This window comes from Papaver somniferum, unplaced genomic scaffold (genome assembly GCF_003573695.1).
Source record: "Papaver somniferum cultivar HN1 unplaced genomic scaffold, ASM357369v1 unplaced-scaffold_19, whole genome shotgun sequence".
Classification (NCBI taxonomy): Eukaryota; Viridiplantae; Streptophyta; class Magnoliopsida; order Ranunculales; family Papaveraceae; genus Papaver; species Papaver somniferum.
This window is the reverse complement of record NW_020628818.1, coordinates 17,108,899-17,134,398: the sequence shown is the minus strand read 5'-3', so window position 1 is coordinate 17,134,398 and position 25,500 is coordinate 17,108,899. Positions and strand designations below refer to the sequence as shown.

The window sequence follows — 25,500 nt, the reverse complement described above, 5'->3', positions numbered from 1 at the left end:
ATATTTGGGGGTAAATGCTACACCAGGACATGTTGGACGAGTTTCAATATTATGTACATAAATTGCAGACAGTTCACTTGCATGAGATGAACCCATTAAGGGATAATATGATGTTTGACATATCTACTCCAATTTGTTTCCACTCATGGTGGTGGTCATGGTGGCGCAAGTTCTTTTTTTTGGTGTTTGTCTAGGTTATTTTTATGGTGCTAGTAGTAATGGTGGTGCAAGTTATTATTTTGGTGGTGGTGGAAGTTCTCATTCTGTTTCAACTTCTGAAAGTCAAAGAAGTATAAGAAGTCATGGAAATCAAAGAAGTCATCGATGTATCCTCCAAAATATCACCAGATGATGGAGGCTTTGACATTGAAATAACTCAGCTACGAATTCCTAGTGGTGGCTTCAACATTGATGCATTTCAGTTACAAACTTCTGATGGTGGATTGAACATTGAAACATCTCAGCAATGCACTATTTGTGTCCAATTTCCTTAACCGCATCAGCATTTCACTCATATCAAGATTTCAGTCATGTTTCCTTCCGCACAAATGATCCCCTAAGGTTACTTTTCAAGGTTTTGGAAATGATTCAATTGATTCTACTCAACCACCAACTCAAACTCAAACTAATAAGTTCTCTGTTATATTAAACACCATTCTTGATCCAAAAACCTGGCCGAACATATCTTCAATAGTTAGAATAATCTATAAAATTAGTAGTTTATAATTGTAATTTAATTTCAAGTGCTTGATGTAATCGTTCCCTTTTTATTAATGAAAGTTCTTAGAATAATGTCCAGATCCGGACGAGATTTACATTTCATTTTTTTTTTGAAGCATTTACATTCATTGTTACATAGCATTTAATCTACATTGAATCCGGACACATGAATCTTAAAGAGTTCATAACATTTATCATAACTAAATTCTCTGGCGCTGACTTCAAAAAAAATAATAGTTTGTGCCAGAATTTTCTAAAAATAGAGATAAATAATGAGTTGATATAATTTTGATTTAATAAAAATTGAGTCGTTCAAAAAGATTATTTAAAAAATATTACGATACTTACTCGACAATCCAGGATGATCTTGGCTAGCCATCCACAAAATTTCCACATAATTTCTCACATGATCCTTGATGATTGAAGTCTATCTTCAAGATTCTTCCTGGTTCTTATATTTTTATTGTCGTTTAACGCCTCAAATCTTTATTTGAAGCACATTTTTCCCGTAAATTAAAACTGGTAAGATTGATATCTCCATTATTTACAACTGATATCCAAACTCGGATAAGACCAACATCTTCTTCCCGAATGAAGCAAGCGCGAATCATTTAGAAAGAGAGGTGTAGAGAAGGAGTGAGTTGAATTGTACAAGAGATTCAATATTCATAGAGAAAACTGAATGAGAAAACATCTTGATTTAAAGCAGTTCGATAAGAGACACTGAGTGCCCCAGATATCACCGAACGACTAAAACTATGTCGTTGGCGACATAACTTTGGTCGTTCGATGTAGTCTCTACTGACTGGTCGAGACTCTACCTCGATGGGCAAAGTGACGAATTGCCACTTAACCTGTTATATTTGCTAATTTACCAGTTTCATAGTGAGTTCAAAACTTATTGATTTGCCATACCAATAAAAACGACACAACAAGTCCATACAAACTTCCACCTTCCGGGCATTCGCAAAATGAAAAAACAAATAATCTAGCATCTGATCCAGACTGAATCAGATGACGAGTCAGATACAAATCCCGAATCATATCTAAACAAACAAGGTCCATTTAGGAACCCGAATCGTATCTAAACAAACAAGGTCCATTTAGGAACATAAATCTCGGAGCTGAATAATGGAAATATGTCTTTCCCGGTCCGTTTGGAACTCCGCAAATCCGACTACCAAAACCAAAACAGCCCAAAGCGTACAAATAACGCGACATTCCTAAAATAACCCAAAGATTTCAAATAACGCGATTATCCAAATAGCTTACAAATAAAGCGACTTTCCAAATCACTATTTAAAGGCAACGAATCCCCTTATCCGAACAAATTACAGCAGCGCTATATTGAAATTGTTTTCCCCAATTCTTCTCTCAGTTGATCGAAATTTCTTACTCCGGTTGTTATTCACCATCGTTTTGAAGCAATCCAACCAATAATCATGTCGAACATTCTTGTATTTCCGCCAGAAATCATCTTAAACATTGTATCTCGATTACCAGTGGAAGCAGTTTTAAATTGCAGACGCGTTTGTAGAAATTTGAGATCTCTAATCGTATTCAATGACAAATACTTCAGCGATATGCATCTACAGCAGCATGTTCTTCACGGTGGTGATGTTCAGGTCAATTCTTCTTCTAGTCTCAATTTGAGTTTTATTTTCGTAGGTTTAATGAAAAATCTGTACACATTAGTGTTTGATGATCAATCTTATGAGGAAATTACAAGGATTAACATGGTTCTTCCTAAGGGTTCATGGGAATTGATTGGTTCTTGCAATGGTTTAGTTTGTTTGGCCGAGACAAGCGATTTTAGCATTCTTAACCCTGCTTTTGTATGTAATCCAATCACAAAAGAATGTGTGAGATTTATTAAGAACAAGGAGGAGAAGGAGGAGAGGAAGATTTTAGAAATATTATCTGGATTTGGGTATTGTCGTTTGAAGAATGAGTATAAAGTTGTTAGAATTCGATATTATGGCGATGAGGTAATTGCTGCAGAAGGTGGATATGTTGCTGGGCATGTACAGGTTTACACTCTTGGCAGTGGTGGTGGATGGAGAGACAAAGGAGAAACTCATCATTCGTTTGTTCGAGGATCAAGGAGTGTTTATTTGAATGGAGTTTGTTTCTGGTTGGATTCGACAGGGATGATTGTAGCTTTCGATTTCGCAAGTGAGGAGTTCCAGTTGATTTCACCACCACCTTTACTGGATGACTTTAACAATTTTTACAGCAATAAACTTTGCACGCTTGGGGGATGTCTGTGCATTTTTCAGCAACCATTGAGTATTTCTGGTATTCCAGGTATATGGGTGCTAAGGAAGAGTGAAGGGAAAGGGCAAGAAGACATTTGGGTTAAAGAGTGTCCGCTTCCATCAATCGTCAGTTGGGAGCTATATAGAAAGAATACACAGACAGCAATGCCGTTTGCCATTACCAAAAGGGATGAAATTTTATTCAAGTTCTATCAATCTGGGAAGACTATCGCTTCGTATGACCTGAAAAGTGCAACTCCAAGAAACAATTGGATGCTTGATAAGGTTTGGAACCGTTTTGAAGCGATTCCACATGTGAACACCTTTGTTTCTCTGAAAGCACTTGGCGAAGTAGTGACGAAGCTAGCACCAATTAATAGATTCTGATCCATGTGATATTCTCTTCAATGGTTTTGCTCAAAGGTTGATTAGCGCATATCAGAAGGCTAACCTCAGAAGTAAAGCAAAGCAAGCTACGCCCCCGGAAGGATTATGTGCATCTAAATTCGCATCAATAAATTGATTTGTTCTTATGCTTTACTGTTGTTCCGGTCTGGTAATAAATATTTGCTCAGTGTTATTTTATGCTTTTTTGTTCAAGGATGATCATCTTCCCTTTTTTTTTCCATTTTATTATCACCTCGAGTGTGGGTCGTTACAGAATGTGTACATTGTTATTACTGAACACAGTTACACAAATGTTATATAAGCACACAATTTCAATCAAAGATCTCATCAATTTATTTATTTTATCTGATATCATCATAATGACACTCCACAATTGCACCATAACATTTAGTTGTTGGAAGTATGCCTGCCAGGCTGCCACCATTAGTCCCATCAGATTAACTAAAAACAGTGGCTGGACATGAAAGCTGGCTGCTCTGAATATGCTAGGGTTTTGTGAAACCGTAAACTAGGCATCATAATGATCGATAGCTAGGCCTGTCAGTGAGAAGTAATGTTAGGGATGGAATTTTTTCTTTTTTCTTTGAAGTGATTCATAGAGGTTAGGTTTATAAGCATGTCAGCACAAGTGCGAGGCTATTCTTCTGTATTGACATTGTCGACTTGATACCATCCAATATGAGGATGACCAAGTGACTCAGATTCTCCAAAATTTGAAGCCAGTAAAACTGTCTTTGCCTCCAAAAATTAGTTCACAATCCAACCGATATTACGAATTTAGGAGTGACAGAAATCACTCAAGTGCATCACCAGAACTCCTGGAGTGGCCAAACTTATCGGCATTACAGGAAGTTAAACAGACTAGGAGGTGAGCTCAAAAAGCAATTATGAGGAAGAAAAAGGGGATTTCATTAGCTTTTTAGTATGCCTACGGTTGATAGTACAACCGTATTTTGCTCATTTAGATACACGCGCCATATAGGGTCTAGGTAACAAAATTCTTGACCTAATAAATATGTTACAATCCAGGGATAGGAAACTGGGTAGTTAAAGCTTCGACTCTCTTTCTCAAATCTGCAACAGCATCCTTGAGAGGAAATTCAGGAGATTCAACGAACTTCATGAAGTCTTGCAGCTTTGATCCTTGAACAGATTTTTTTGCTTTGGCAGTTAGCTGAACCCCCTCGTGAATGAGATTTGCAGTTTCAACGAATTCTTTCTCGGTGAATCCTCTGGTAGTCATAGCTGGTGCACCGATTCGAATTCCTCCAGGAACTAGGGCACTTTTATCGCCTGTGAATTACAATTCAGACAAATATGTTTAAGCTAACACAATGAATGGAAGGAGAAAAACTATCAAGAGTACTTACCTGGGACAGAGTTCTTGTTGAGGGTGATGGAAGCCAAGTCTAGGATTTTCTCCACTCGCGCACCATCAAGACCCTTTCATTGGAGGAACACAAAAGTGAATTAAGCAATATGTGAGCAGTAAGAGAACCCGATAAGCTAGATCAGATATTAAACATTGTAGTACTGTACTGATTGTGCGTTACTGGTTGAATAATGAAGAAAAATATGGTATTGGTTTAAGTTGCTCACTAGTCAAATGGGTTCATTCAGAGCATCCACAGTCATGACATTGTTATGGTACTGGGGCAGTAACGGATATGGTATAAAGTTATTAATACCATCTAGTGTAAACTCAAATGGGAAATATACCCTATAGATTTAGCAATTCCCAAATTTAGCTTACGTTGTTTGAATCTGGGTCTGGGGGCGCAGTTTCAGTCTCCACTAAAAATTTTGGAAGAGTTTAAAACACCGCTCAGATTTTGGATCGGTTAAAAAAACACGTAACAAAGTAAAAGTGAGATCCCTTAAACCAAGTTTAAAACCCCGCACAATAATTTGATAATAAATTTAGCCAAGTTTCAAACACCGCCGCTGCAAGGATGGGTTTTAAACCCCGCGCGAGCTATTAACCAAGTTCTGGATCCATTGTGGGAAAGTGGTCTATATGATAAATTACTATGGTATATTTAGCTTTTAGCATATCAATATAGCATACGGATGCTCTAATTCTTAGATGCTAGATAGTAAGTCGCACCAATACAAACAATGACATCAGCAAATACTTACCGCTTTTCTCAGATCTACCAAAACAAGATGATTATCGCTACCCCCAGAAACCAATTCGTACCCCAATTCAGTCAACCGGCTGGCAAGTGCTCGACAATTGGAGACAACCTGCATAAAAAGGAGCCACGGACCACGGCATTAATCGACGTCCATCAGACCTAACCATCATTTGCATGCGTTTCTAAACAAAATTTGGCAGTCATTATCTGGAATTGATAAGCCTTAAACTCTGGGCTCTGAGCAAGCTTTAGGCACACGGCCAACCCTCCAATTGTGTGATTACGAGGACCTCCCTGGAAGGAAAATGTTATAATGTTGAACCAATGATAAATCACAAATAACCGCTACAGTTTTAGTTACCTGTAACCCTGGGAAAACAGCATTGTTAATCGCAGATTCCATATCAACCCCAAGAACAGGATCTTTCTTGAAGAAAATCATGCCACCTCTGGGACCTCGTAATGACTGCAAATTGAAACAGAAGACATAGTAAACAACATGACCCTTGAACCTAAACCAATAAAAACAAATGCTGCTTGTGTTGGTGTCAGTAGTTGCAGTCTTGCAGACTTCATGAATGGGACTAGGTGTACCTTGTGAGTGGTGGTTGTTACAACATCACAGTATTCAAATGGGTCAGCAAGTACAGATGCAGCAACGAGACCACTTATGTGAGCCATATCCATCATGAGAAAAGCCCCAACAGAATCTGCAATCTTCAAGAAACATAGCAGGAAAGGGAATTAGGTGTGCGTAATGGGTTAACTAGTCTGATTCTCTGATCACTAAGAATCACAACTGTTGACAATAAAAAGATATGTGTATACCTTTCTCATTTGAGGATAATCGAAATCACGAGGATAAGCACTAGCACCAACAATGATGAGTTTTGGTCGAAAGAGGGTGGCAGTTTTCTCAAGCATATCATAATCAATAAGGCCTGCAAGTGAATTTGGTAATGAATGCAAATTATCAACGAATTATAAATGAACAACAATAGACCACATAGTCATTACACAATATAAGAATGTAGAGCAGCACCTGTTGATTCATCAAGACGGTAGGGCATCGATTCAAAATAAATCGAAGTCCCAGATACCCGTCTTTTAGGAGTCATAAATCCATGTGACAAGTGACCTCCATGAGGAAGATCCAGACCCTGTGCCAGTTACATGAAAAATTAATACAGCCCCATATTTTGAAAGGAGAGTTGATTACATCCCTTAGGGGTTCAAAACTGATTTCAAAAAATTGGAGAGAAAGAGGCCTCAACTTACCATAATACGGTCATGTGGGTTGAGAAGTGCAGTGTAAACTTCAAAGTTAGCAGGAGAACCAGACAGAGGTTGGACATTAACTCCCCATTTATTTGGGTCTAAGTGAAATGCATCCAAAGCCCTTTGTTGACAAAGTGTCTCTAGCTCATCAATGTACTCATTGCCACCATAGTACCTACATTGCAGAATGAAATGATCAAATGCATTTCAATACAAATACAAGGAAAAAAAATACAACATTAAGCACCATCTTTACCTTTTACCAGGAATCCCTTCTGAATACTTGTTTGTGAGACAAGAACCCACAGCTTCCATCACTGCGAGAGATGTAAAATTCTCTGAAGCAGTGAGCTCCAAGCTGTTAAACTGACGATTCTTCTCACTATCAATTATTGAACATACTTCAGGGTCTTCCTCACTCAAATTACGGTCTATAAAACCTCTTCCATTACCTAATACAACAAAATACAAAAAGACATCAGGCATGAAACTCGTTAGGTATTTCTTCCAGTCAACGAATGCAGGTAAAACACATAATTGATAATTCTTATTCATTCACTTTGATATCTAGCGAACAACCCAGGCTATCGTTAGGATTTTGAAGCCTACCCAAATCAGATTAGTACTAGGTTTGATAATAGATAACCAATCTAATACATAGACCAAAACAAACAGCTCAAAGAAGGGTAAAATGAAAGAACAATAAACAACCGAAAAGCTTACGAATTCCAATTAGAAAATTTAAGAACACTAACAGATTCCATATTGGTTTGATACTAGATCATACCATTTACAAATGCTCAAGCATTCCGATTACATACAGGAAACGGGCATCTCAAAAATGCTTGCAAGTGCTATTAAAACTCATTCTAAAATTCAAATAACAACAAATGCTACAACAGAGACAAAAAATCATTCAAAAATTCTTCTTTTTAGATTACCTCCCATCTCAGGAATAGGAACTGATACAGAAGATGGTGGTCTTCCTGTAACCAAGCTCCCTTCGATTGAAGAAGACGCCGCTTTACAAGTCTTCACTGAACTAAACCTAACTTGAGAAGGTAATCTATCCGCAGTAGTAATACCCAACTTGGAAAAAAAAGTTGAAGAACCTTTAGTAAAAAGATTGGGTTGTTGTACAGCAGCACCCATTATTGCAGCTCCACTGTATGCCTGCATCTTCTTCACTTCTCCTTAAAATCTAAAAAAAAGGACAAAAATGGACCAAAAACAATCAAAACATGGAAAGGATTTCAACACAAAACGAAACCCTAAATTGCAATGAAGAAAGAAAGGAAAGAAAAAGGGATTCCAACAAACCTAATCTGCCTCTGCTTGCTGTGGGTGATAATAGAAAGAAATTTAAGAAAGGGTTTAGGCGTAGAGAGACGGTGGTAGAGAATCGAAGAGGGAAACAAAGGGTTTAGGGGCTGGGTGGGTTTGTATCAAGCGTTGCATTAACCGAGTGAACTGGGTTCTATCATAGCCGTTCTAGACCAGTTGATATTTCTCTTCAATGGCCAAGTGCCACATATCAAATCGCCAACCTTGGAGTGGTTCCAAATTCCAAAGGCAACATGTAAATTCACATATTTATGGTGCCATGTGTACGGGCAAGTTATCTAAATTCATAAAACTGGCAAATTAAATTATTTTATTTTAGAAGGTTATTACATTAACTAGTTGGAAGCGTAACAAACTAAGCTCCGACGACATACTACTACATTAATTGAACAGGTTGTCGTGCTAATCTACCAGCGAGCCTAATCTAGCCAAAGGAACCGAAGCGGATGGGGTTGAGATTGTGTCACAAGGGGACAAGCTAACACTACCTTCCATGTTAATTCTTGCAATATTACGCCATTGGGGGCTCGAATCTGGGACCTCCTGGAACGCATGAAACTTTGGAAAACGGGGATGACCAGCTGAGCTAGGTGCCCGTTTTAGAAGTAAAATAAAACTGAAAAGGGATTCAACTACCTAAGAGAACCTGGCCAAATTGGGATATACCCAGATTAATCGGGGTATACCTAATGAGACAAAATCCAAGACATTTAGAAGTAAAACAGGCCACCCCTTAACAATATATTTTCAAAATAGCTAATATACCCTTGTTTAATTAACACTAAAAAATCTAATTAGGTTAATTAATTGAGTAGATTAAAACTTTTGAAATTATGAAAGGAGTTGATTAAAACTTTTGTCTCATGAGATCAACCAACACCAGTTCTGAGTTTTGTGAAAATCCGGCACGATCGACGATTGAAGAAAACGCCGACTATCTTTGGCCAGCAAGGTTTACGGATGAAGAACATGCCGACTACATATGGCCGACAAGGTCTAAGGATGAAGAACATGCCGACTCTATGCATCACTAGTCGGCATTTTATTGATTTCTTACCTTGCTGGCTATATTATAGTCTGCACATAAATATTTCTTACTTTGTCGGCCATCTTATAGTCGGCATATAAATATTTCTTACCGTGACGGCTAAAGAAAAGTCGGCAGACAATAGATTTTCTAACATTGTCGGCGGTCCAATAGTCGACATTGTAACCTTGCGGACCTTTAGTTATACCCAATAGAAAACATAATATGGGAAGATGTACTTCACTTTATTTATGCAATTTTTGTTACTACATTGATTGAAACATAAAATTTAAATCCTTGTTGTTGGAATAAAGAATGCACTTAGCATGTGCATCAAGCCTTTAAACCCCTATCGATCCTAGTGGACGAGTTATAGTCTCGTGAGGGTTTACATAGAGATCTACCCAGAAAACCTACACAAAAACTTATAAAACCATCAATCTTCGTCGGAGGAATCCGAGTCTGATTCACCCACCATGATCTCCGGGGCATACTCCTGAATTTTGGATACCATGAATTGATAGCTTGCATCAAATGCGAATGCTTCCCCTTTTTCCTCCAAGTAGCGAGCTTTCACCACTTCATGCTACAAAAAAAAACTTACTTTGTTAGTGGTTTTTTATAAGGAAGATCAAACAACATGGATTACATAAAATAAACCACAAAAATACTTACAAATTGTTCAATGGAGTATCCAAAGTGGGTAGCGTCCAAAATCCGATGTTTGATAGCTAAATAAGCGAGTATCGCATTTTCGATGACTAGGTGTCGATCATGTATTTGTTGAACGCTTCTTCCATTCGCATTCCCAAACTCTTGCCTATATTTGTTGTATACCCTTGCCAAAAAGGTTACTGCATCCACACTTACGGAGGAATGCCTTTTAACTCGAGTTTCCTCATACCACGTTTTGGTGATGGATATATCTTCATTTGAATCAAATGATGCCATTTTTGTATGTAGAGATATTGGGAGAATTAAATGGACTAGATGATGATATGAGCTTTTGAGAGTATATGCAAATAGATGTGTGTTGTTTTGTAGAGAGAACTAGTGCATTTATAGGATGGTGCCCAAATTTGGCCGTTATGGTAGTCAATCAATGCAGTTGTACTTGCAAAAATTTGAATTTTGAACTCACCGACTAGGTTGTTGTTTCCCCAATATGCCGACTAAGTTTAGCCGGCAGGGTAGTAATTTTTTTATCCTGCCGACCTTATGATTTTAGGCATCATGAGTTCATTTTCTTCAACAAATAGTTGGCTTGGTATTTGGTCATTAGCATGCCGGCTTTTATATAATCGTCAAGATCGTAGTTTTATAACCCTGCCGACCTTATGATTATAGGCATCAGGAGAAGGTCATTTTATGCTACACATAGTCGGAAAGGTGGACAATTTAACATTCGGCAAGGTATTAATTTTCTTACCTTGCCGACCCTGGAAACTACACCATTCCTGCTGTCAGGGCCGGCAGTCTGGCAGTTCATAAACTTGCCAGCACTGGCTTAGTCGGAAATGTAACTTAACAAAACATCTACTCAATACCCGCCGGCGAAATTATTGAAACTTAACATAACTAAAAACACCATTCATTCAACAACTAGAAATCCAACATTTGTTCAAAATATGAAAACATATGTCCCATAAACCTTAGAAAAAACATATGTCCAACCATTAACATTAACATTTGTCTACCACAACATAAAGAAATAAACTAGAAATGCATTCATTCACGACCACGACCATAGCCCCGTTTAGCATTTTCACGACCACCACCACCATCACCACCACGGGTACGAGCCCTCTTTTTTTCAGCATTCGTATTGGCTTGTGCTTCCCTCTTTATTTAAGTATTAGCTTTCTCGAACAATTCATCGGTATCCTCATTGTCAACATTTCTAGCATAGTCGATGTGCTTAGTTTGCTCTTGAATCGACAAATGCTCTCCTCTTTCTCTCGCGCAACACATCATCTTCACAAGGGTCTTCAAATGCTCCTTCTATTTTCAACTAAACAACAAATAATTAATAGACTAATTCAATAATTTAATCTTAAAATAATAAAAAAACTCTAAAATACTTACAAAGTTCTTAAGACTTGTTGTTGGGTCTTTCGGTGGCATCTTCCTCTTACGAGCCGGTTGTTTAACAGTGTTCCCTAATCACAGTAGGACGAGCAAAACCCAAGTACCACGGCATGTAATTTTCATGATCTTCATAACCTTTGGTCACCTCATCCAAAAGACTCGTATGAAATTTATGGTCACATCTTCCATTCCAATGAGATTAACCTGGTGGTGGAGCGTAACGGATGTCAATACTTTTTTGGGATGTGGTGCACCCTGCCCTCCCCACTTTAAAGAACGGAACATCGTCGGTATGGGTTTCTTCTTGGACGTAACCCACTTGTACCATTACCCGATGTGGATCGTACATTGAAAATCCATTTGTGTACAACAAGGGACCGTCGTAGAATGCAACATCATATCTCCTTTGGATTAAACCTTCATTTATAGCATCTCGATACGGATCAAATATTACTTCATATGCAGTCAATTTTTCAAAGGCGATTCGTATTTTGATAAGCTGCTGCGACATACCCTTATCCCGAGCACCACTAAAACTGTATCTATGTCCTCATGGCTTATTAATCGCAATCTTAGTGTTCACTTTGATGTGGGAGTTGGCTTTCACCAAAGTAGGGAAGTGCTCATATACACAAACCTACGCAAACACAAAGTTTAGTAAGAATCTTATCTTACAAGCATTTTGCAAACATAAATGATTTAGACAATAAAATTACCTGGAAGAGACATATATTTTCGTTAACTTGCGCAATAAGTGCCCTTGAAGCCTTTCTAAACTCATTGTCCAAGAAGGCGACCACCGCAATACCCCAAGAATACTTATGCATCTGATCAAAGGGATGCAATAGTTGCATATACTTTCCGTCGACCAAGCTTCCGGAACTGTCGGGGAAGATACATTTGCCCAGGACGTATAGAAAATAAGCTGATGCGGTAGCATTGATTCGCACCAAGTCCAACCTTCCTTCCCAATCATAGATTTTCTTAGTCCCAGAGAATGTGTCCCTCAACTTCTTCAGATTAAACTTCTTGGTTAGATAATCATCCTTCATCACAAGCATAGACTCTGTCTCAATTTGATCCCAACCGAACAAAATTTTGGTCAATTCGAAGATCTTGTCCCAAGAAATGTCATCATCGAAGCCATCGCTGATTGATTTTCGCTCAACCTCGAGGCCTAAAATTTAATGAGCATCAACGGGAGTTATCCATCTCAAATGGAAATAACATTGTATCAGTGTCTCCGTAAAATATCTCACAGAATGCAGATACGGTAACTCTATCATACTCAACAATCGAACTCTCCACCATGCCACAACCCGGAGTTCTTGACAATCGCTTGCACCTCGTCAGATTCCTTGTCAAGTAGTCATTTCTTAATCACTGAACATGAAACTTGGCGCCTCAAGAGACGGATGGCATGCTTGTGATCCTAAATACCAAAAACACAAAATGAACAGAAATACAAACACTTGAAGCAAATTTAAGATATATACACTTAAATAAAAAACAAAGACGGAATGAGATTACTTACAACAGTATTTTGGATTTGACATGCCCATGAGTCTTTGTATCCAAATGAACATATCCATCATATTATAGGGTCCCCCGTGGAGGCTCCCATGGTTCCAGTGTAACCATCAAGTGAGAGGGTTGCATGTGGGAATCATCTGGTTTAGTGATAACCCTCTTCTTCTTTCCGGTTGCAGTTGCAGTTGCATCTTGGGTTTTTTAATCATTAGATAGAATTTGTTGATTACTACATGTTTCTTCACCTTCTTCTTCTTCTTCTTCTTCAACAATTTCATATTCTCTATCCTTATCTTTATCTCCATTATTGTTATCACCATCATCATTACCTCCTCCAACAGGTGGCATGTCTTGATCTGCTTCATCATCATCATCATCATCATTGTTACCTCCTCCAGCAGCAGGAATTCTTTCAACATCATCATCATCATTACCAGATGTAATTTATTGGTCTTCATATGGAGATTCATATGAATCATTTGGTTTCGGTGGTGGTTGAGAATCATTCCGTTCACGGATCTTGAGCATTCTCGGATCAACTAATTCCCCTCGATGTGTTGCAGTCAAGAGTTTCTCACCAAAGCGAGGAGGTCTTGAAGGAGGAATAACATTTTTCTTCTTTTCCTTTACCAACCTGAACAAGAACAATTAAGAAAAAAAATTAATAGCCAGCAGGGTCGACAAATATAATCAAGCCGGCGGAATAATGGTCGGAAGGGTCGATAACTAAAATACATGCCGACTAAACTATAGTCGGCAGGGTCTTATTCAAATAACTTGTCGACTTATAACAACTATGAACATGGTAGATACATGATTTTCCACATAATTAGTCGGCAGGGTATATAACCCATACAGTTCCGGCTAAAACACAGCTGACAAGATGGTATTTAAATACCATTCCGACTGTTTGACTTGAGCATCAGGAGACACAAACTATTTTCAAAACAGCCGGCAGGGTAAAAAATTATAACCCACCGACTAAAAAAACATATATCGCTGGCAAGGTATTAAGCTTGAATACCTTGCCGACCCTGTAAAATTTAGTTACATGTATTCATTAGCCGGCAAGATCTTCAACCTAAGATCTTGCCGACTATCCCTAAATATGAAAAGTCGGAAGGGTCGTGGAACAAACACCTTGCCGGATAACTAACTGCAAATTCACAAATTCGAATTTTCTGACCTAATTTGACATGCAAACATGAAATTGAAGTACTTGAGTGAGTTTAAGTAGGCCCTTACTTTCCCAATCACGTCATTTCTCCTTTTTCAGTGGCGTTGATTTCTTCTTCTTCAACTTCTTTTTTCTTCTCTTTCTATGGAACTAGATTTGCAAATCCAGGGTTATATTCATTGCGTTTTCGTTTTGTGTTTTTCATACGACTAGCCCTAGGCCGCGACGGCTCCATATTTGAAGATTAATCGGAATTTTCGAATCGACGATTACGACGAATTAATCGACAAGTTTTCAATGGTGGGGATGGAGAAGCCGATAAGGTAGAGGTGGAGGAAAAGAAGAAGAGAATATGAAATGAAAAAAATGAAAGTTGATTTAGAGTAATAAGAATTATAAAGGGTAGGGGTAGTTTTGTAAATTCACTCATTAGGACTCCCATTTATCCCTTAAAAAGAGTCCACTTAAAATTGGTTATACCGCAACTAATCTGGGTATACCCCAATTTGGCCAGGTAAGAAAAATACAACTAAATCATAAAGGTTAGTATAAAGAATTCCATAAAGCAATCACCATATTTGCCATCAATCCTAGCATCCTTGCCTTAGTCATCCCAAAATAACATTTGTAATTCAATATCTCTAATAAGGTGCATCATATTTTTCTTTTCTTTATCAAAAATTCTTGAATTTCGCTATTTCTACTATATGCACTGCCATAGTGCAACCGGGATGTTATTACGTATTTGATTTAGCCTCTTATCTCTTAAATCAAATTTCCAAGCTTTCATATATACAGTGATATTAAGCTAATACGAAAAATGAAATCCTTCCACAAAGTAGTCATATATCCGTCGCGTTCTCTAACGTTTACGGAACACGTGCGAGCTAGATCCATTATACTTCTCACGAGAAAAACATACACTAGATATGCATACATCATCTTAAAAGGTAATCCGTCGTCATTATCCGATCATGAGAAATGAACCAAAGAAAAAAATTGATTTTGCAAGGGTAATCACAACTCCAAACAACATCGGTTGTATAGATAGGCTCACCTTAATCATCAGCGTCTTTAGTTCCACCCTCTTCCTATCTAAATTTGACTATCCAATAACAACTTCTTGTATAAAGATTGAATAAATAAGGTTCGATATAGGTAAGACTCCACTTGATATATTCTGTGAGAATCTTTGTCTAGACAATACTAACTATATTATACTAATTAAATACCAAGACCACCCTTTTCTTTTGATTTTAAAACTATGTCCAACAAATATTATGAATTACTTTCTTGATAACTTTGTTTCCTGTGGGAAGAACGAGGTAAATACTAGGGAAATAAAAATTCTTGCAACCTAACATGTTAGCATAAGTTTTAATTTTATTTCGAATGTGACCCTAAATAAACTACCCTAAATTAACTCGACATAAATAAGTTGGTAACGGAGGACGTAAATTGTCACTGTTAGCATCAAGAAAAATAATAATATCATCGAAAAAATTACAGTTAATTTATTTTTCTTCACATAAAAACCCGAGATTTGATCAAGATCTTGCGCTTTCCTCAACATAAAATTTAAAACTTCTCCAACTATTAAAGAAGAAAAACAAAAGCGGGTCACCTTTTCCCTACCATAGTATCCATAAGACGAACCGTTAATAAGGGCCAGAAACTTTGAGAATGTTAAGAAACTTCTAATCCAAGCACTCCAAATACCGTTGTAAAAAAGTTAAACCGTATTATTTGAAGCCTTTTCAAAATCTTACTTACGAACCAACTCCGGTAGTTTCTGCCGAGGTCTAAAATCACACATTCTTTTACTATAAACACTCCATTAAGAACTTTCTTTCCTTTAATCAAATTAGATTGAATAAGGAGAGATTAGGGAAGGAAGGTATATCTTTAAACGATACGCTAAGATCTTTGAGATGATTTCCTAGTTACTTTCAATCTCAATAAAGACAAGTGTCCAAATTCTTTTAAATTCCTGAACACCCACTTTTTTTAGGAATAATAACAATGAAATTAGTTTTCAACAATATTTTCGAGAACACTGTGATCGTAAAATCTTTGAATACCTCTATCAAATCTTCTTCTTAAAAATTATAGCAATAAATAAATTCATAAGAAAGTCATCCGGAGTGCATTCAACACCCAAATCCTTAATTTCATTCTTGACTTCTTCTCATTAAAAGGCTTCTACAACCATACATTTGCGTTTTCATATATAAGACTTAGGCACATATTACTGGTTCTTGTGCGATTACTGAAAATTTCTTTGAACGCTAAATCAAAATCATTTGCATTACCCTTCTTGATTTATTATTTAGTTATGTCTGTCGACTACCTATGATCCTTCACAGCTCGGTTGAAATGTTTTGTGTTTGTACGTTCATCTCGAGTATATCTGATTCTCGACGTTTGTCCCATAATTATCTTTTGACGAAAATGAACCACATGAAACTTCACTTTAGCCTTCACAAGCATGTCTTTTTTTAATTTGGTAAGACCCATGCCATAATCTATATCATCCAGTTTTTTCAAACTTGGTAAGTGTCGTGTCCGTAACATTATCAATGCTTTCAAGGACATTTCGATTGCACAATTCAATTTCTCTTTTAAAGAAGTAAATTAGTGGGACCCTAAGTATATGTAAAATAAGAGCGAACACTACAGTGACCACAATGTAAAGAAGAACAACCACTATGTTGCTCAAATTATTTACATTGTGGTAGATAATCGAGGCTTTCTATAAAATGTTACACATGTGCAGCATTCCATTAAAAAATCTTTGCGTGTCGATTCTGATACAGACGGATACGAAAAATATTCTCGCTCACTTATATTTCTTATTTAACACTTATAGGTTTTGGCCCCACTTTAAAATTTTGTCGGCTACTGAATAACCCATCAGTATATAACAAAAGAAAATTAGACACATGTTGGTTGTGTTTTCCATAGCCAAGGCTTGGTCAGAATCCCTAACTGTGGCACAACCTTGGTTATCCATAGTGCTCGCTCTAACTTATTTTATTGTATTTGTTTAATAAAAATCACTAAAATTTATTTTCCGGTGAGACCTTTATCTAGTATGAATATAATCAGTGAAACCCTTATCAAATATTCCTTTCATTCAATTATTTATATCCGCGTTTGAATACTCCTTTTAGTTCATTTATTTATGTCCGCGTTGACAAAGTTATGATATTAAGGATTTCCATAGATTATCCATAATACGTCATATTGTTGCCAAAATTAAAAGTTCAAAATTTCAATACTAAGAATCACATAATTTGTAATAAATTTATTTGTAATATGATACAACACAAAGAAAAAGATTATACGGATAAAATTGTACTATTCATGAAGTGTATAACTTTATAACAAAGGAATTTAACCTTTGCAAATATAATTTTTTTTCAAAAATAATGAAATTAAAAAGAAAAGATGTCAATCATATTTCTTTTATATCTAAGCAGATATTCTCCATGATTTAAATAAGGTTCCACTAAAAATAAATTTATAACTGAAAATATTTATGGTGTATTTGAGAGTTTATTGATAAATACGATTATAATTAAACAAAAGTTAGCCACTTTTTTGATGCTGACGAAAACAATATTGGCGTGGAAATTAGGGAGCGAAAAAAGTATAAATATATCTAAAGTAAGATATAAAACTAAAAAGTACATCTGGGATCACAGTAATCTGATCTTAGGTCTGTGCTTTAATAAAAAAAGAAGAAGATGACGACAAACTTAAATTCAATCAAGGTTCCAGTTTTTGAAGGTAAGAATTTTGAGCATAGGAGAATACAGATGGATAATATATTTTAATATCAAGAAGTATGGGATGTTGTTAACACAGGATATGAAGAACCAGCTACAACAACTGTTCTTACTGCAGAAGAAAACAACAGCTCCAGCTGAAAATAGGAAAAAGAAATCTAAAGCTACATATATTCTTCATCGAGGAATTCATGAATCTATCATTGATAGAGTTGTGTCTATCAAAGAAGTTAAGAAATCTTGGGACTCTGTAACAAGATATTATAAAGGTTCTGACAAAGTAAAGAAAGTGAGATTACAAACCCTGAAAAGAAAATATGAGTTGTTACATATGGATTAAACTGAGTTGGTAGAAGATTTCTTCTCAAGAACATTGAGTCTTGTTAATGAGATGAATGCCAATGGAGATACTATTGGAGATACTTCCATTACAGGAAAAATATTATATTCGCAGTTTACCAGAAAAGTTTGAGTCAAAGGTGACTGCGATTGAAAAGTGCAATGCAATTTCAGATTTGAGTATTGATGATGTGTTAGGTTCTTTACAAGCTTATGAGCAAAGAATTTTAGAGAAGACAGTTGTGGAACCAGTTGAAGAAGCCTTACAAAGCCAGACAAACTGGAACAATGAAGCTAACTCAGGAAGAAATTTTTGATAGATCAAACGCCGCAACAATCTACAACATATATCGACAAGTTGAGGATTTAGAATCGGTTTATGTGTCACAGTCAAGAGAACCGATCATCAGTAATCGGATTACATGTGCAAATACAAAGTCCGACTAAGGATTTGATGATTTCAGAGAAAAGTTCCCAAATTTCATAATCGGTCCACGTTACATAACATTTAATCCGATTTTGAACCTCATTTCTCCTGGAAATTTTCGTCTTCACAATCGGTTCACGTTAACATGTAATCCGATTTTGTACCTCATTTGTCCTGGAACTTTTCGTCTTCACAATCGGATTACATATACACGTAAATGAACCGATTGTAAACAAAGTGTATTTTATGTGATTATCAAGTGAAGGAATCGGATTATGCACATCACCAACAAAAAAACCGATTTTGGTCACGTACCCATCGTGCCAGAAATTTTCTACGATAGGATTATATTATGATGAATAACAACCGACTGTTGTACCCAATTTTGGGATTTTACCCAGAATCGGTTTATGTGGTGGTATCAAATAAACCGATTCTGGGGAATTTTTTTGAAAATTTTTCCCTTTTTGGGCAATCTAGACTTGCAAATACATGTTTGTGGATCATTACAACACATACCTGTATATTTGGAGCATTATCACATTCTTCTTCCCGGAGAAATTGTTCTTGTGCTTGAATAATATCCTCAAGCATTATTTGATTGACATTCTCTTCTTCATTCAACGAATTATCCAATTCGGTAAGATTGAAATCATGATTATATGATGCACCCACTTCTTCATCACTACTAGAGTCTTCATCATCACTATAAAGTTTCATTTTTGATAAGAAAATCACAAACCCTAGTTTTTTCTTTTTTCCCTCCAAACCTTAAAAGAGGAAATGAATTTCTACTCTAATCCTACCACTATAATCAAACTCAAGCACTAATTAATTTAACTAATACTAACTTAATTAATCATCACTAATGAGTTTCTAGAGATTACTTCTTAATGACCTTTTTTGTTTTTTAGTCATAGGCCCCAATTTAACCAGGAACCGAAATGCTCAGTAGTTAGCAACGACTCAATAATAGTTGAAAACCTATCTAACTATCTAATGGGAAGTTTGCATTTAACTATCTAATGGTCATTTTTTTACCTAATCTAATGGGGTGACATATGGTACAACCAATGTAGTCAATATCGGCCGTATCGGCCGATATATCGGGGATATTTCGGATATCGGCCCAGAACGATACGATAAGAAGGATATCGGGGATACGATATTCGCCCGATAATATCAACCGTATCGGTCGAATATCGGCCGTTTCGGTCAAATATCGGCTGTATCGGTCGATACGAAATTTTCCTACATTTCCCGATATGAGACGGTATTGGTCGTTTTCTATAAAGTTTAAGGGTAATTTTGGCGAAGAAAGTCTTCCAGGTAGTAGTAGAGGTGCATGTAGCTCTCGAAGCAAGTTACTAAAGTTACTCTTTTGTTTTTTTGATAAAATTGATGTTATCTATTATATCTTATCCGAAAATGTGTGGAGAAAATGTTTAATATAAAATTATAGTCTCTAAATCTAGAACCGATATTATACCGATATTTCAACGATAATATCCCCGATATAAAATCGTACCAGTGTATCGGTCCCGGCCGAGATGAACCGATATCCGATATTAACTACATTGGGTACAACAACACAAACTTTTAGTGTTTGTATAAATAGGCTGGTTGATCAAAGAGGAAGCACAAATTTTATACATCTTCTTTCTTATTATACATCTTCCTCTTCCGACAAAAAAAAAACAAGCAAAAATTTATAATGGGTTTTTTCTTCCAAGCAATTCTGCTAACAACTGGTCATGGCAATAATGACACCAACAAGCATAATCCTGTTTACCCAACTAGTTCAAATGATGATAACACAACAAAAATTCTGGAAATTGTTGTGTCCTGCTTGGCGATGCTTGTGTTGCTCAAGGAGATTATCCGCCGGTATTTAAACTGGAGAGCCGAGGCTGGGGCTAGGAATAGGGCGGAAGCAAGTGATGGGGGAAATGCCAATGGAGAGGAGTTAGTAGAAATTGTGGCGAGGTTTGATGGTGGAAATACCGATCGGAATGAACTTCATGAAACTGTGGAAAGTTCTGAAGAAAGTGATGGGGGAAATGCTGCTAATGAGGAGTTCAAAGAAATTGTGGAAAGTACTAATCATGAAACTGTGGAAAGTTCTGAAGAAGTTGATGGGGGAAATGCGAGGAGGAATCCAAAGAAATTGTGGAAGTACGACTAAGAAAGTTGTCAGCCGAGAGGTATCCAAATTGTAGAAATTAACGATTAGTCCCAAATTTTGTGGGCTTTAGACAGTCTAGTCCTGTCCCTTCAAGCCTAGTACTAGGAGGTCCAAATTTACAAAATTTAGGACGAGTCCTCCATTCCTGAACGATTCAGTCCAAAATCATCTTCTATTGTGACAAAAATACCCATCTGCTACTTCTTGAATGGATATCGATCTTCTTCTATTTCCATTCTTTTTATTTTCATTTAATGGAAACAACTTCCCGAGCGAAGAAAAAATCAGAAAATCCAATCTCTTTTTCTTAGTGAATATTCATTCACCAAACCTAAATATGATAATAAAAAAAAAGTTCGATTCAGCTTGATAAACCTAAATCGTCTATCAAGGCGCGGTTCATTTTTCCCAAGATTGACTCGAAATTTGGATGGAAAGTTGAAGAGAAATTCGACTACAGAAATTTGATTTCATCGTCTAAAGCGATTTGAAAGATAAGTTGCATCTGTGCTTATCGTTTAGTTTGATATCCATTGTTAAATTATTATTGATTTTAGGAACTTTTAACCGTTTTAAAAACTTAATTATTTCGATTTAAGTTCGAAATTTTTATTCGATAAATGATTATGTAAGAGTTTAGATTTATAATCACGATGTCATGGTAATATACCGTTTATAGAACTTTATGTGTTCTGAACCTGTTTCCGGAAAGGGAGACCATCTGAAGATTCTGAGCGTCTTTTTTTTTTCTTATTATGTAGCATATGTTTTGCTCGTGCAGTTGAATTACGCTAGCAGATACAAACAAAAAGCATATCTCGAACACACATAAGTGGTTTCTTGTACACACTTTATTTAGTTTATTTGACGAATGAAATGGATTGAAGAGCTTAGTACTAATTTGAATTTAAGATGTTAACGGAGCAGGGGAATGACATACATGCACAACGAGCCAAACGTCATAATTCACCGAGATCTGAAGCCAAGGTAGGTTGGTGCCTTCAACGGTATCTAGGGTAAACATTTTTAAAAAAAATTCATTACTTTTGGTCTTTATGTTCTCTTGAATTTTATTGGCTTTCAGGAATGTCTTTTTAGTCAAATCCAATCTAAAATCCTTCATTATTAGCATTATCACTTTCCAATTTTACTCAAACTATAAGTTGTCAACGTGTGTTGCATATGTTTATATATTTATACACATGTTGTATATTAATGTGTACATAATTATACACATCTTTGATTTTCTTTCGGTTGTTATTTTTTATTTTTTGAGACTTGGAAATGTTTTGTTTAAGATCAATCGGAGTAAGAGATGATAACAGAGGTAAAGAGATCGTGTCTGCCAGATGGATTTCTGAACCAATTGAAATTCTAAAGAGGTTTTGAATTTTTTCCGGTGAGATTTTGATTTTTAGATCTTAATTTTTCAATTATTATATCTTAATTCTTAGCAATCCATATCCTTAAATTATTTGAAAAAGATGCTATCGTATCTTTTCGGTATATAGATAGGATCTAAATATTGATTAAGACATCAAGTAGTTATGCCACAGCTGTACTGGACTTGCAAAACTGAAACAAAGGGAATAGCTTTTCACTGGGAACCTAATGTGTGTTCAGCTTATCATGTCCTTTTTTAGTTGTAGTGGAGATGATAAGTAACTAGTTTTTGCCGTCTCCACATTAACACATTTGTGTTCAATTGATGTATGTGAGGAGAACTTGGATTGGTCGAAGTTGTGTATTTATAAGAAAGAACCAAGAAAATCCAAGATACTAACCCTTTCCAAGAACTTCAATTTTAGGTTTTCATTATGATATTTATTGATTAGACCATTTTTATGTACACACTCATCGAGTCATTGTGCTTTGAATTTGAATGTCAAAATTTTGAATGAGGACTGAGTTCATGGACTTTGTCTTCCAAACGCACAAGATTACTACTATGTAAATGATCCTATACGAAGCTATATGGTTAGAAATTATATAACTGAAACATGTGCACTCTAATGTACACTGTCCATGTAGTTTGCAATCTTCAATTTATACATGTGTACTTTTTTGTACACCATGTAGGTATTTTCCAATCTTCAGTTTATATAGCATGTGTACTTTATCGTACACTATACATGTAATTTAGATCTTTGGTTTTTCATCTATGTGGTGTTTGATTTCATGACTTTTTGATTAAGTTGGTTGATCTTTATATAGCAGGTGTATATTACTGTGTGCTCTATACTTGTAAAGAGAAATCTGCAAACGTTACTGTGTGCTCTATATTACTGTGTGCTCAAGATGTGCAACGAACGATATGGAAAATCATTGATCTAGGTGAGCATGTCTTCTTTTTTTAATCCGTAACTAGGGTGTACAAAGTTGTGCACATGTGAGAAAATGATACGTAGTTGGTTATGGAGGTCCTTAATAGTGTTTTCGCATATATTATTTTGTGGATATTCAAATGGTTGTCGCATTGTTGGTGAGAGTAATCAGGGTCACAGAGTTATACACATGTTGATTTTTAATATATATATACTTATACACATATTAATTCCTAATGTGTACATAGTTGTACACTTGTTGATTGTTAAAGTGTATATAATTGTACACATGTTGATTGTTAATACCTACATAATTATACAATGTAGATTGTTGATGTGTACGTAGTTGTACACGTGCTGATTACATCATACCCTGGTGCACCTTTGGCATCAATTCTTTTTTCTTTTTATGCATTTCATTTAGGGACTCACAAGCTCAAAATGGTAGAGCGTCCAAGCCTATCACAAGTTTTGTGGAGGTTGATGGTTCAAATCCATCTGAGTTTTCATATATTATGTTTATACGATATGGGTTACTGTGTACATACTAGTGCACCTGTATAAATCCAATGAAATAGATTAGTTTGTAGGCGAATATTGTTGTTTGTTCTATGTTTTGTATGGGTGTACATATATGTGCACAAGTGTATTTTCCATGAAATATAGGTCGATGTCTGGGTATGAATGGTCGATTTTATATGTGAATGTTATGTGGGGTGCATCTATGTAATTCCAGTGAAAAAGTAAGTTTGTGTGTGGTTATGAATGATCAATTTTATGCATGCATGGAGAGGTGTACAAATATGTACGCGCATGTAATTTCGATGAAAAAGAAGGTTAGGTTGGTCATGAATGATCATTTTTATGCATGTTCTGCAGGGGTGTACATATTGATGCACAAGTGTATTTTTCCATGAAAAAGTAAATTTGTATGTGGTTATGAATAAACAACTTCATGGATGTTTTGTGGGGGTGTGCATATTGATGCACCAGTATAATTTTCTTGAAAAAGTTGGTTTGAGAGTGGATATGAATGACAATTTCATCCATGTTTTTTTGGTGTATACAAAGTGGTGTAGATGTGAAAAACTGATTGCATAAACTTTTAAAAGTTTCTTGCAAGTGCACTTTGTTGTACACATCAAATAATGGATTGAGAATTATTCTTTTTTAAAAGTGAATATTATATAGTCATATGGGTACTTTTTTTGTAGCTATCGAAAAGAGCTTTTCGAATATATAAAGTTTGTGAATTTTGGATAAGGGGTTCGAAAGATAAATCGTTTTAAAATTATTTTGATATTATTTATCACCGGTGACGTCATCATAAGTCACTATGGACTAAACTGAAAATATTTGGACTAAATTGTAATATTAAGGGTTATTAGTGTACTTTCCATATATTTGGACTAATTTGTACCTAGTTGAATGGGTGTGGACTAACTAGTATATTTGGATGGGATTTTGGACTAAACCGTATTTTTCCCATCCAAATTTCAGTAGATGAGGCTTCTGGAAGCCGCTAAGACTAAGTCCTATGGGCTAGATTGAGCTGCTAGATTAGCAGTTAAGTGTTGCAATTCAAAAAAAAAAAGAGTGGCATAAAAGTTAACACTAGTTCTCTCTCCTAACATGTGCTCGCGGTGAAATAGCAGTGAGATTGAAGCGCTGAACGGTTTAGCGCCACAAAAAACACATTTACGCTGAATGGTTCACAAAAATCACAAATAAAAAGTTTTGATCTGACGGCTGAAATTGGTTGTGCTGAACCAAAAAGCGCTGGGTAGTGGTCCCAGCCGACATGGAATGCTAATCTAGCTGCTAGATTAGCACTCCCATAGGACTTAGGAGGTAGTTAGATGACATGGACTGCTAATCTAGCTGCTAGATTAGCACCCATAGGACTTGTTCCTAGCAGCTAGATTAGCAGTCCATGTCATCTAACTACCTAAAGGGAGTCCATGTCATCTAACTACCTCCTAAGTCCATGTCCCTTTAGCCTAAAGGGAGTGAAGTCTTGCTCTATCAGAAATCCCTTTTAAAGGCGATGGTAGTACTTTGGTATTTAAAATAAAAGTTCTCTTTTCTGGGTATCTATGTTTGATTTATGTATTTCTGTCGACTATTCTACTGTTGTATCGGCTGCAAACGCGGTAAGTTAGTCGTTTCAATGAAAACCTTATTTACAAAAAAATAAATGTTTGATTTATAATCAAAATTTTATCAAGTACTTGCATAAAATTTAAGAGTCAAAAAATGAGTTTATTATTATGGTAGGCTGAATAGTGAAAAGGAAATGATGCTGTAATATTGGTACTTGGATCTGAAACTTGGTTACCCTAAAGCAATGTGTTGTTGGTTCTCTCATTATAATGCCAGAACTGAGAGTAATGCTAGATGCTCATGAGGTGCGAGCCCTTCGTTTAAAAGCTGTGGATGCATGAGGTTAATGTGTAGGCACAGAAA

The 25,500-nt window shown here is 36.2% G+C and overlaps 2 protein-coding genes across 4 annotated transcripts; one reads left to right on the top strand and one right to left on the bottom strand.

Annotated features, from left to right (window-relative positions):
- The first annotated feature begins 2,162 nt into the window (after nt 1–2,162).
- On the top strand, nt 2,163–3,365 carry LOC113338612 (F-box protein At3g07870-like). The gene has a single exon (XM_026583991.1). The coding sequence runs from the start codon at nt 2,163–2,165 to the stop codon at nt 3,363–3,365; it is 1,203 nt and encodes a 400-aa protein (XP_026439776.1).
- A 937-nt stretch (nt 3,366–4,302) lies between these two features.
- On the bottom strand, nt 4,303–7,981 carry LOC113339002 (serine hydroxymethyltransferase 3, chloroplastic-like). 3 transcript variants are annotated; one of them, XM_026584400.1, is made up of 11 exons: nt 7,744–7,981; nt 7,059–7,254; nt 6,803–6,977; nt 6,567–6,684; nt 6,353–6,465; nt 6,119–6,241; nt 5,886–5,990; nt 5,723–5,818; nt 5,526–5,633; nt 4,757–4,829; nt 4,303–4,679 (listed from the first exon to the last, which is right to left on the bottom strand). In XM_026584400.1, exons 1-11 carry the CDS (start codon nt 7,979–7,981, stop codon nt 4,405–4,407), a joined length of 1,620 nt encoding a protein of 539 aa, XP_026440185.1. In that variant the 3' UTR covers nt 4,303–4,404. The 3 variants fall into 3 exon arrangements, with proteins under 3 accessions (XP_026440185.1, XP_026440186.1, XP_026440187.1); XM_026584401.1 differs by having other exon boundaries at nt 5,526–5,639; nt 5,738–5,818; XM_026584402.1 differs by having other exon boundaries at nt 7,059–7,242.
- Between the last annotated feature and the right edge of the window lie 17,519 nt (nt 7,982–25,500).

Coding starts and splice junctions, on each gene's coding strand:
- LOC113338612 (XM_026583991.1), top strand. CDS start 2,163: ATGTCGAACATTCTTGTATTTCCGCCAGAAATCATCTTAAACATTGTA.
- LOC113339002 (XM_026584400.1), bottom strand. CDS start 7,981: ATGCAGGCATACAGTGGAGCTGCAATAATGGGTGCTGCTGTACAACAA. Junction 7,255..7,743: donor TCCTATTCCTGAGATGGGAG/GTAATCTAAAAA, acceptor TTGTTGTATTAG/GTAATGGAAGAGGTTTTATA. Junction 6,978..7,058: donor GAAGGGATTCCTGGTAAAAG/GTAAAGATGGTG, acceptor TCTGCAATGTAG/GTACTATGGTGGCAATGAGT.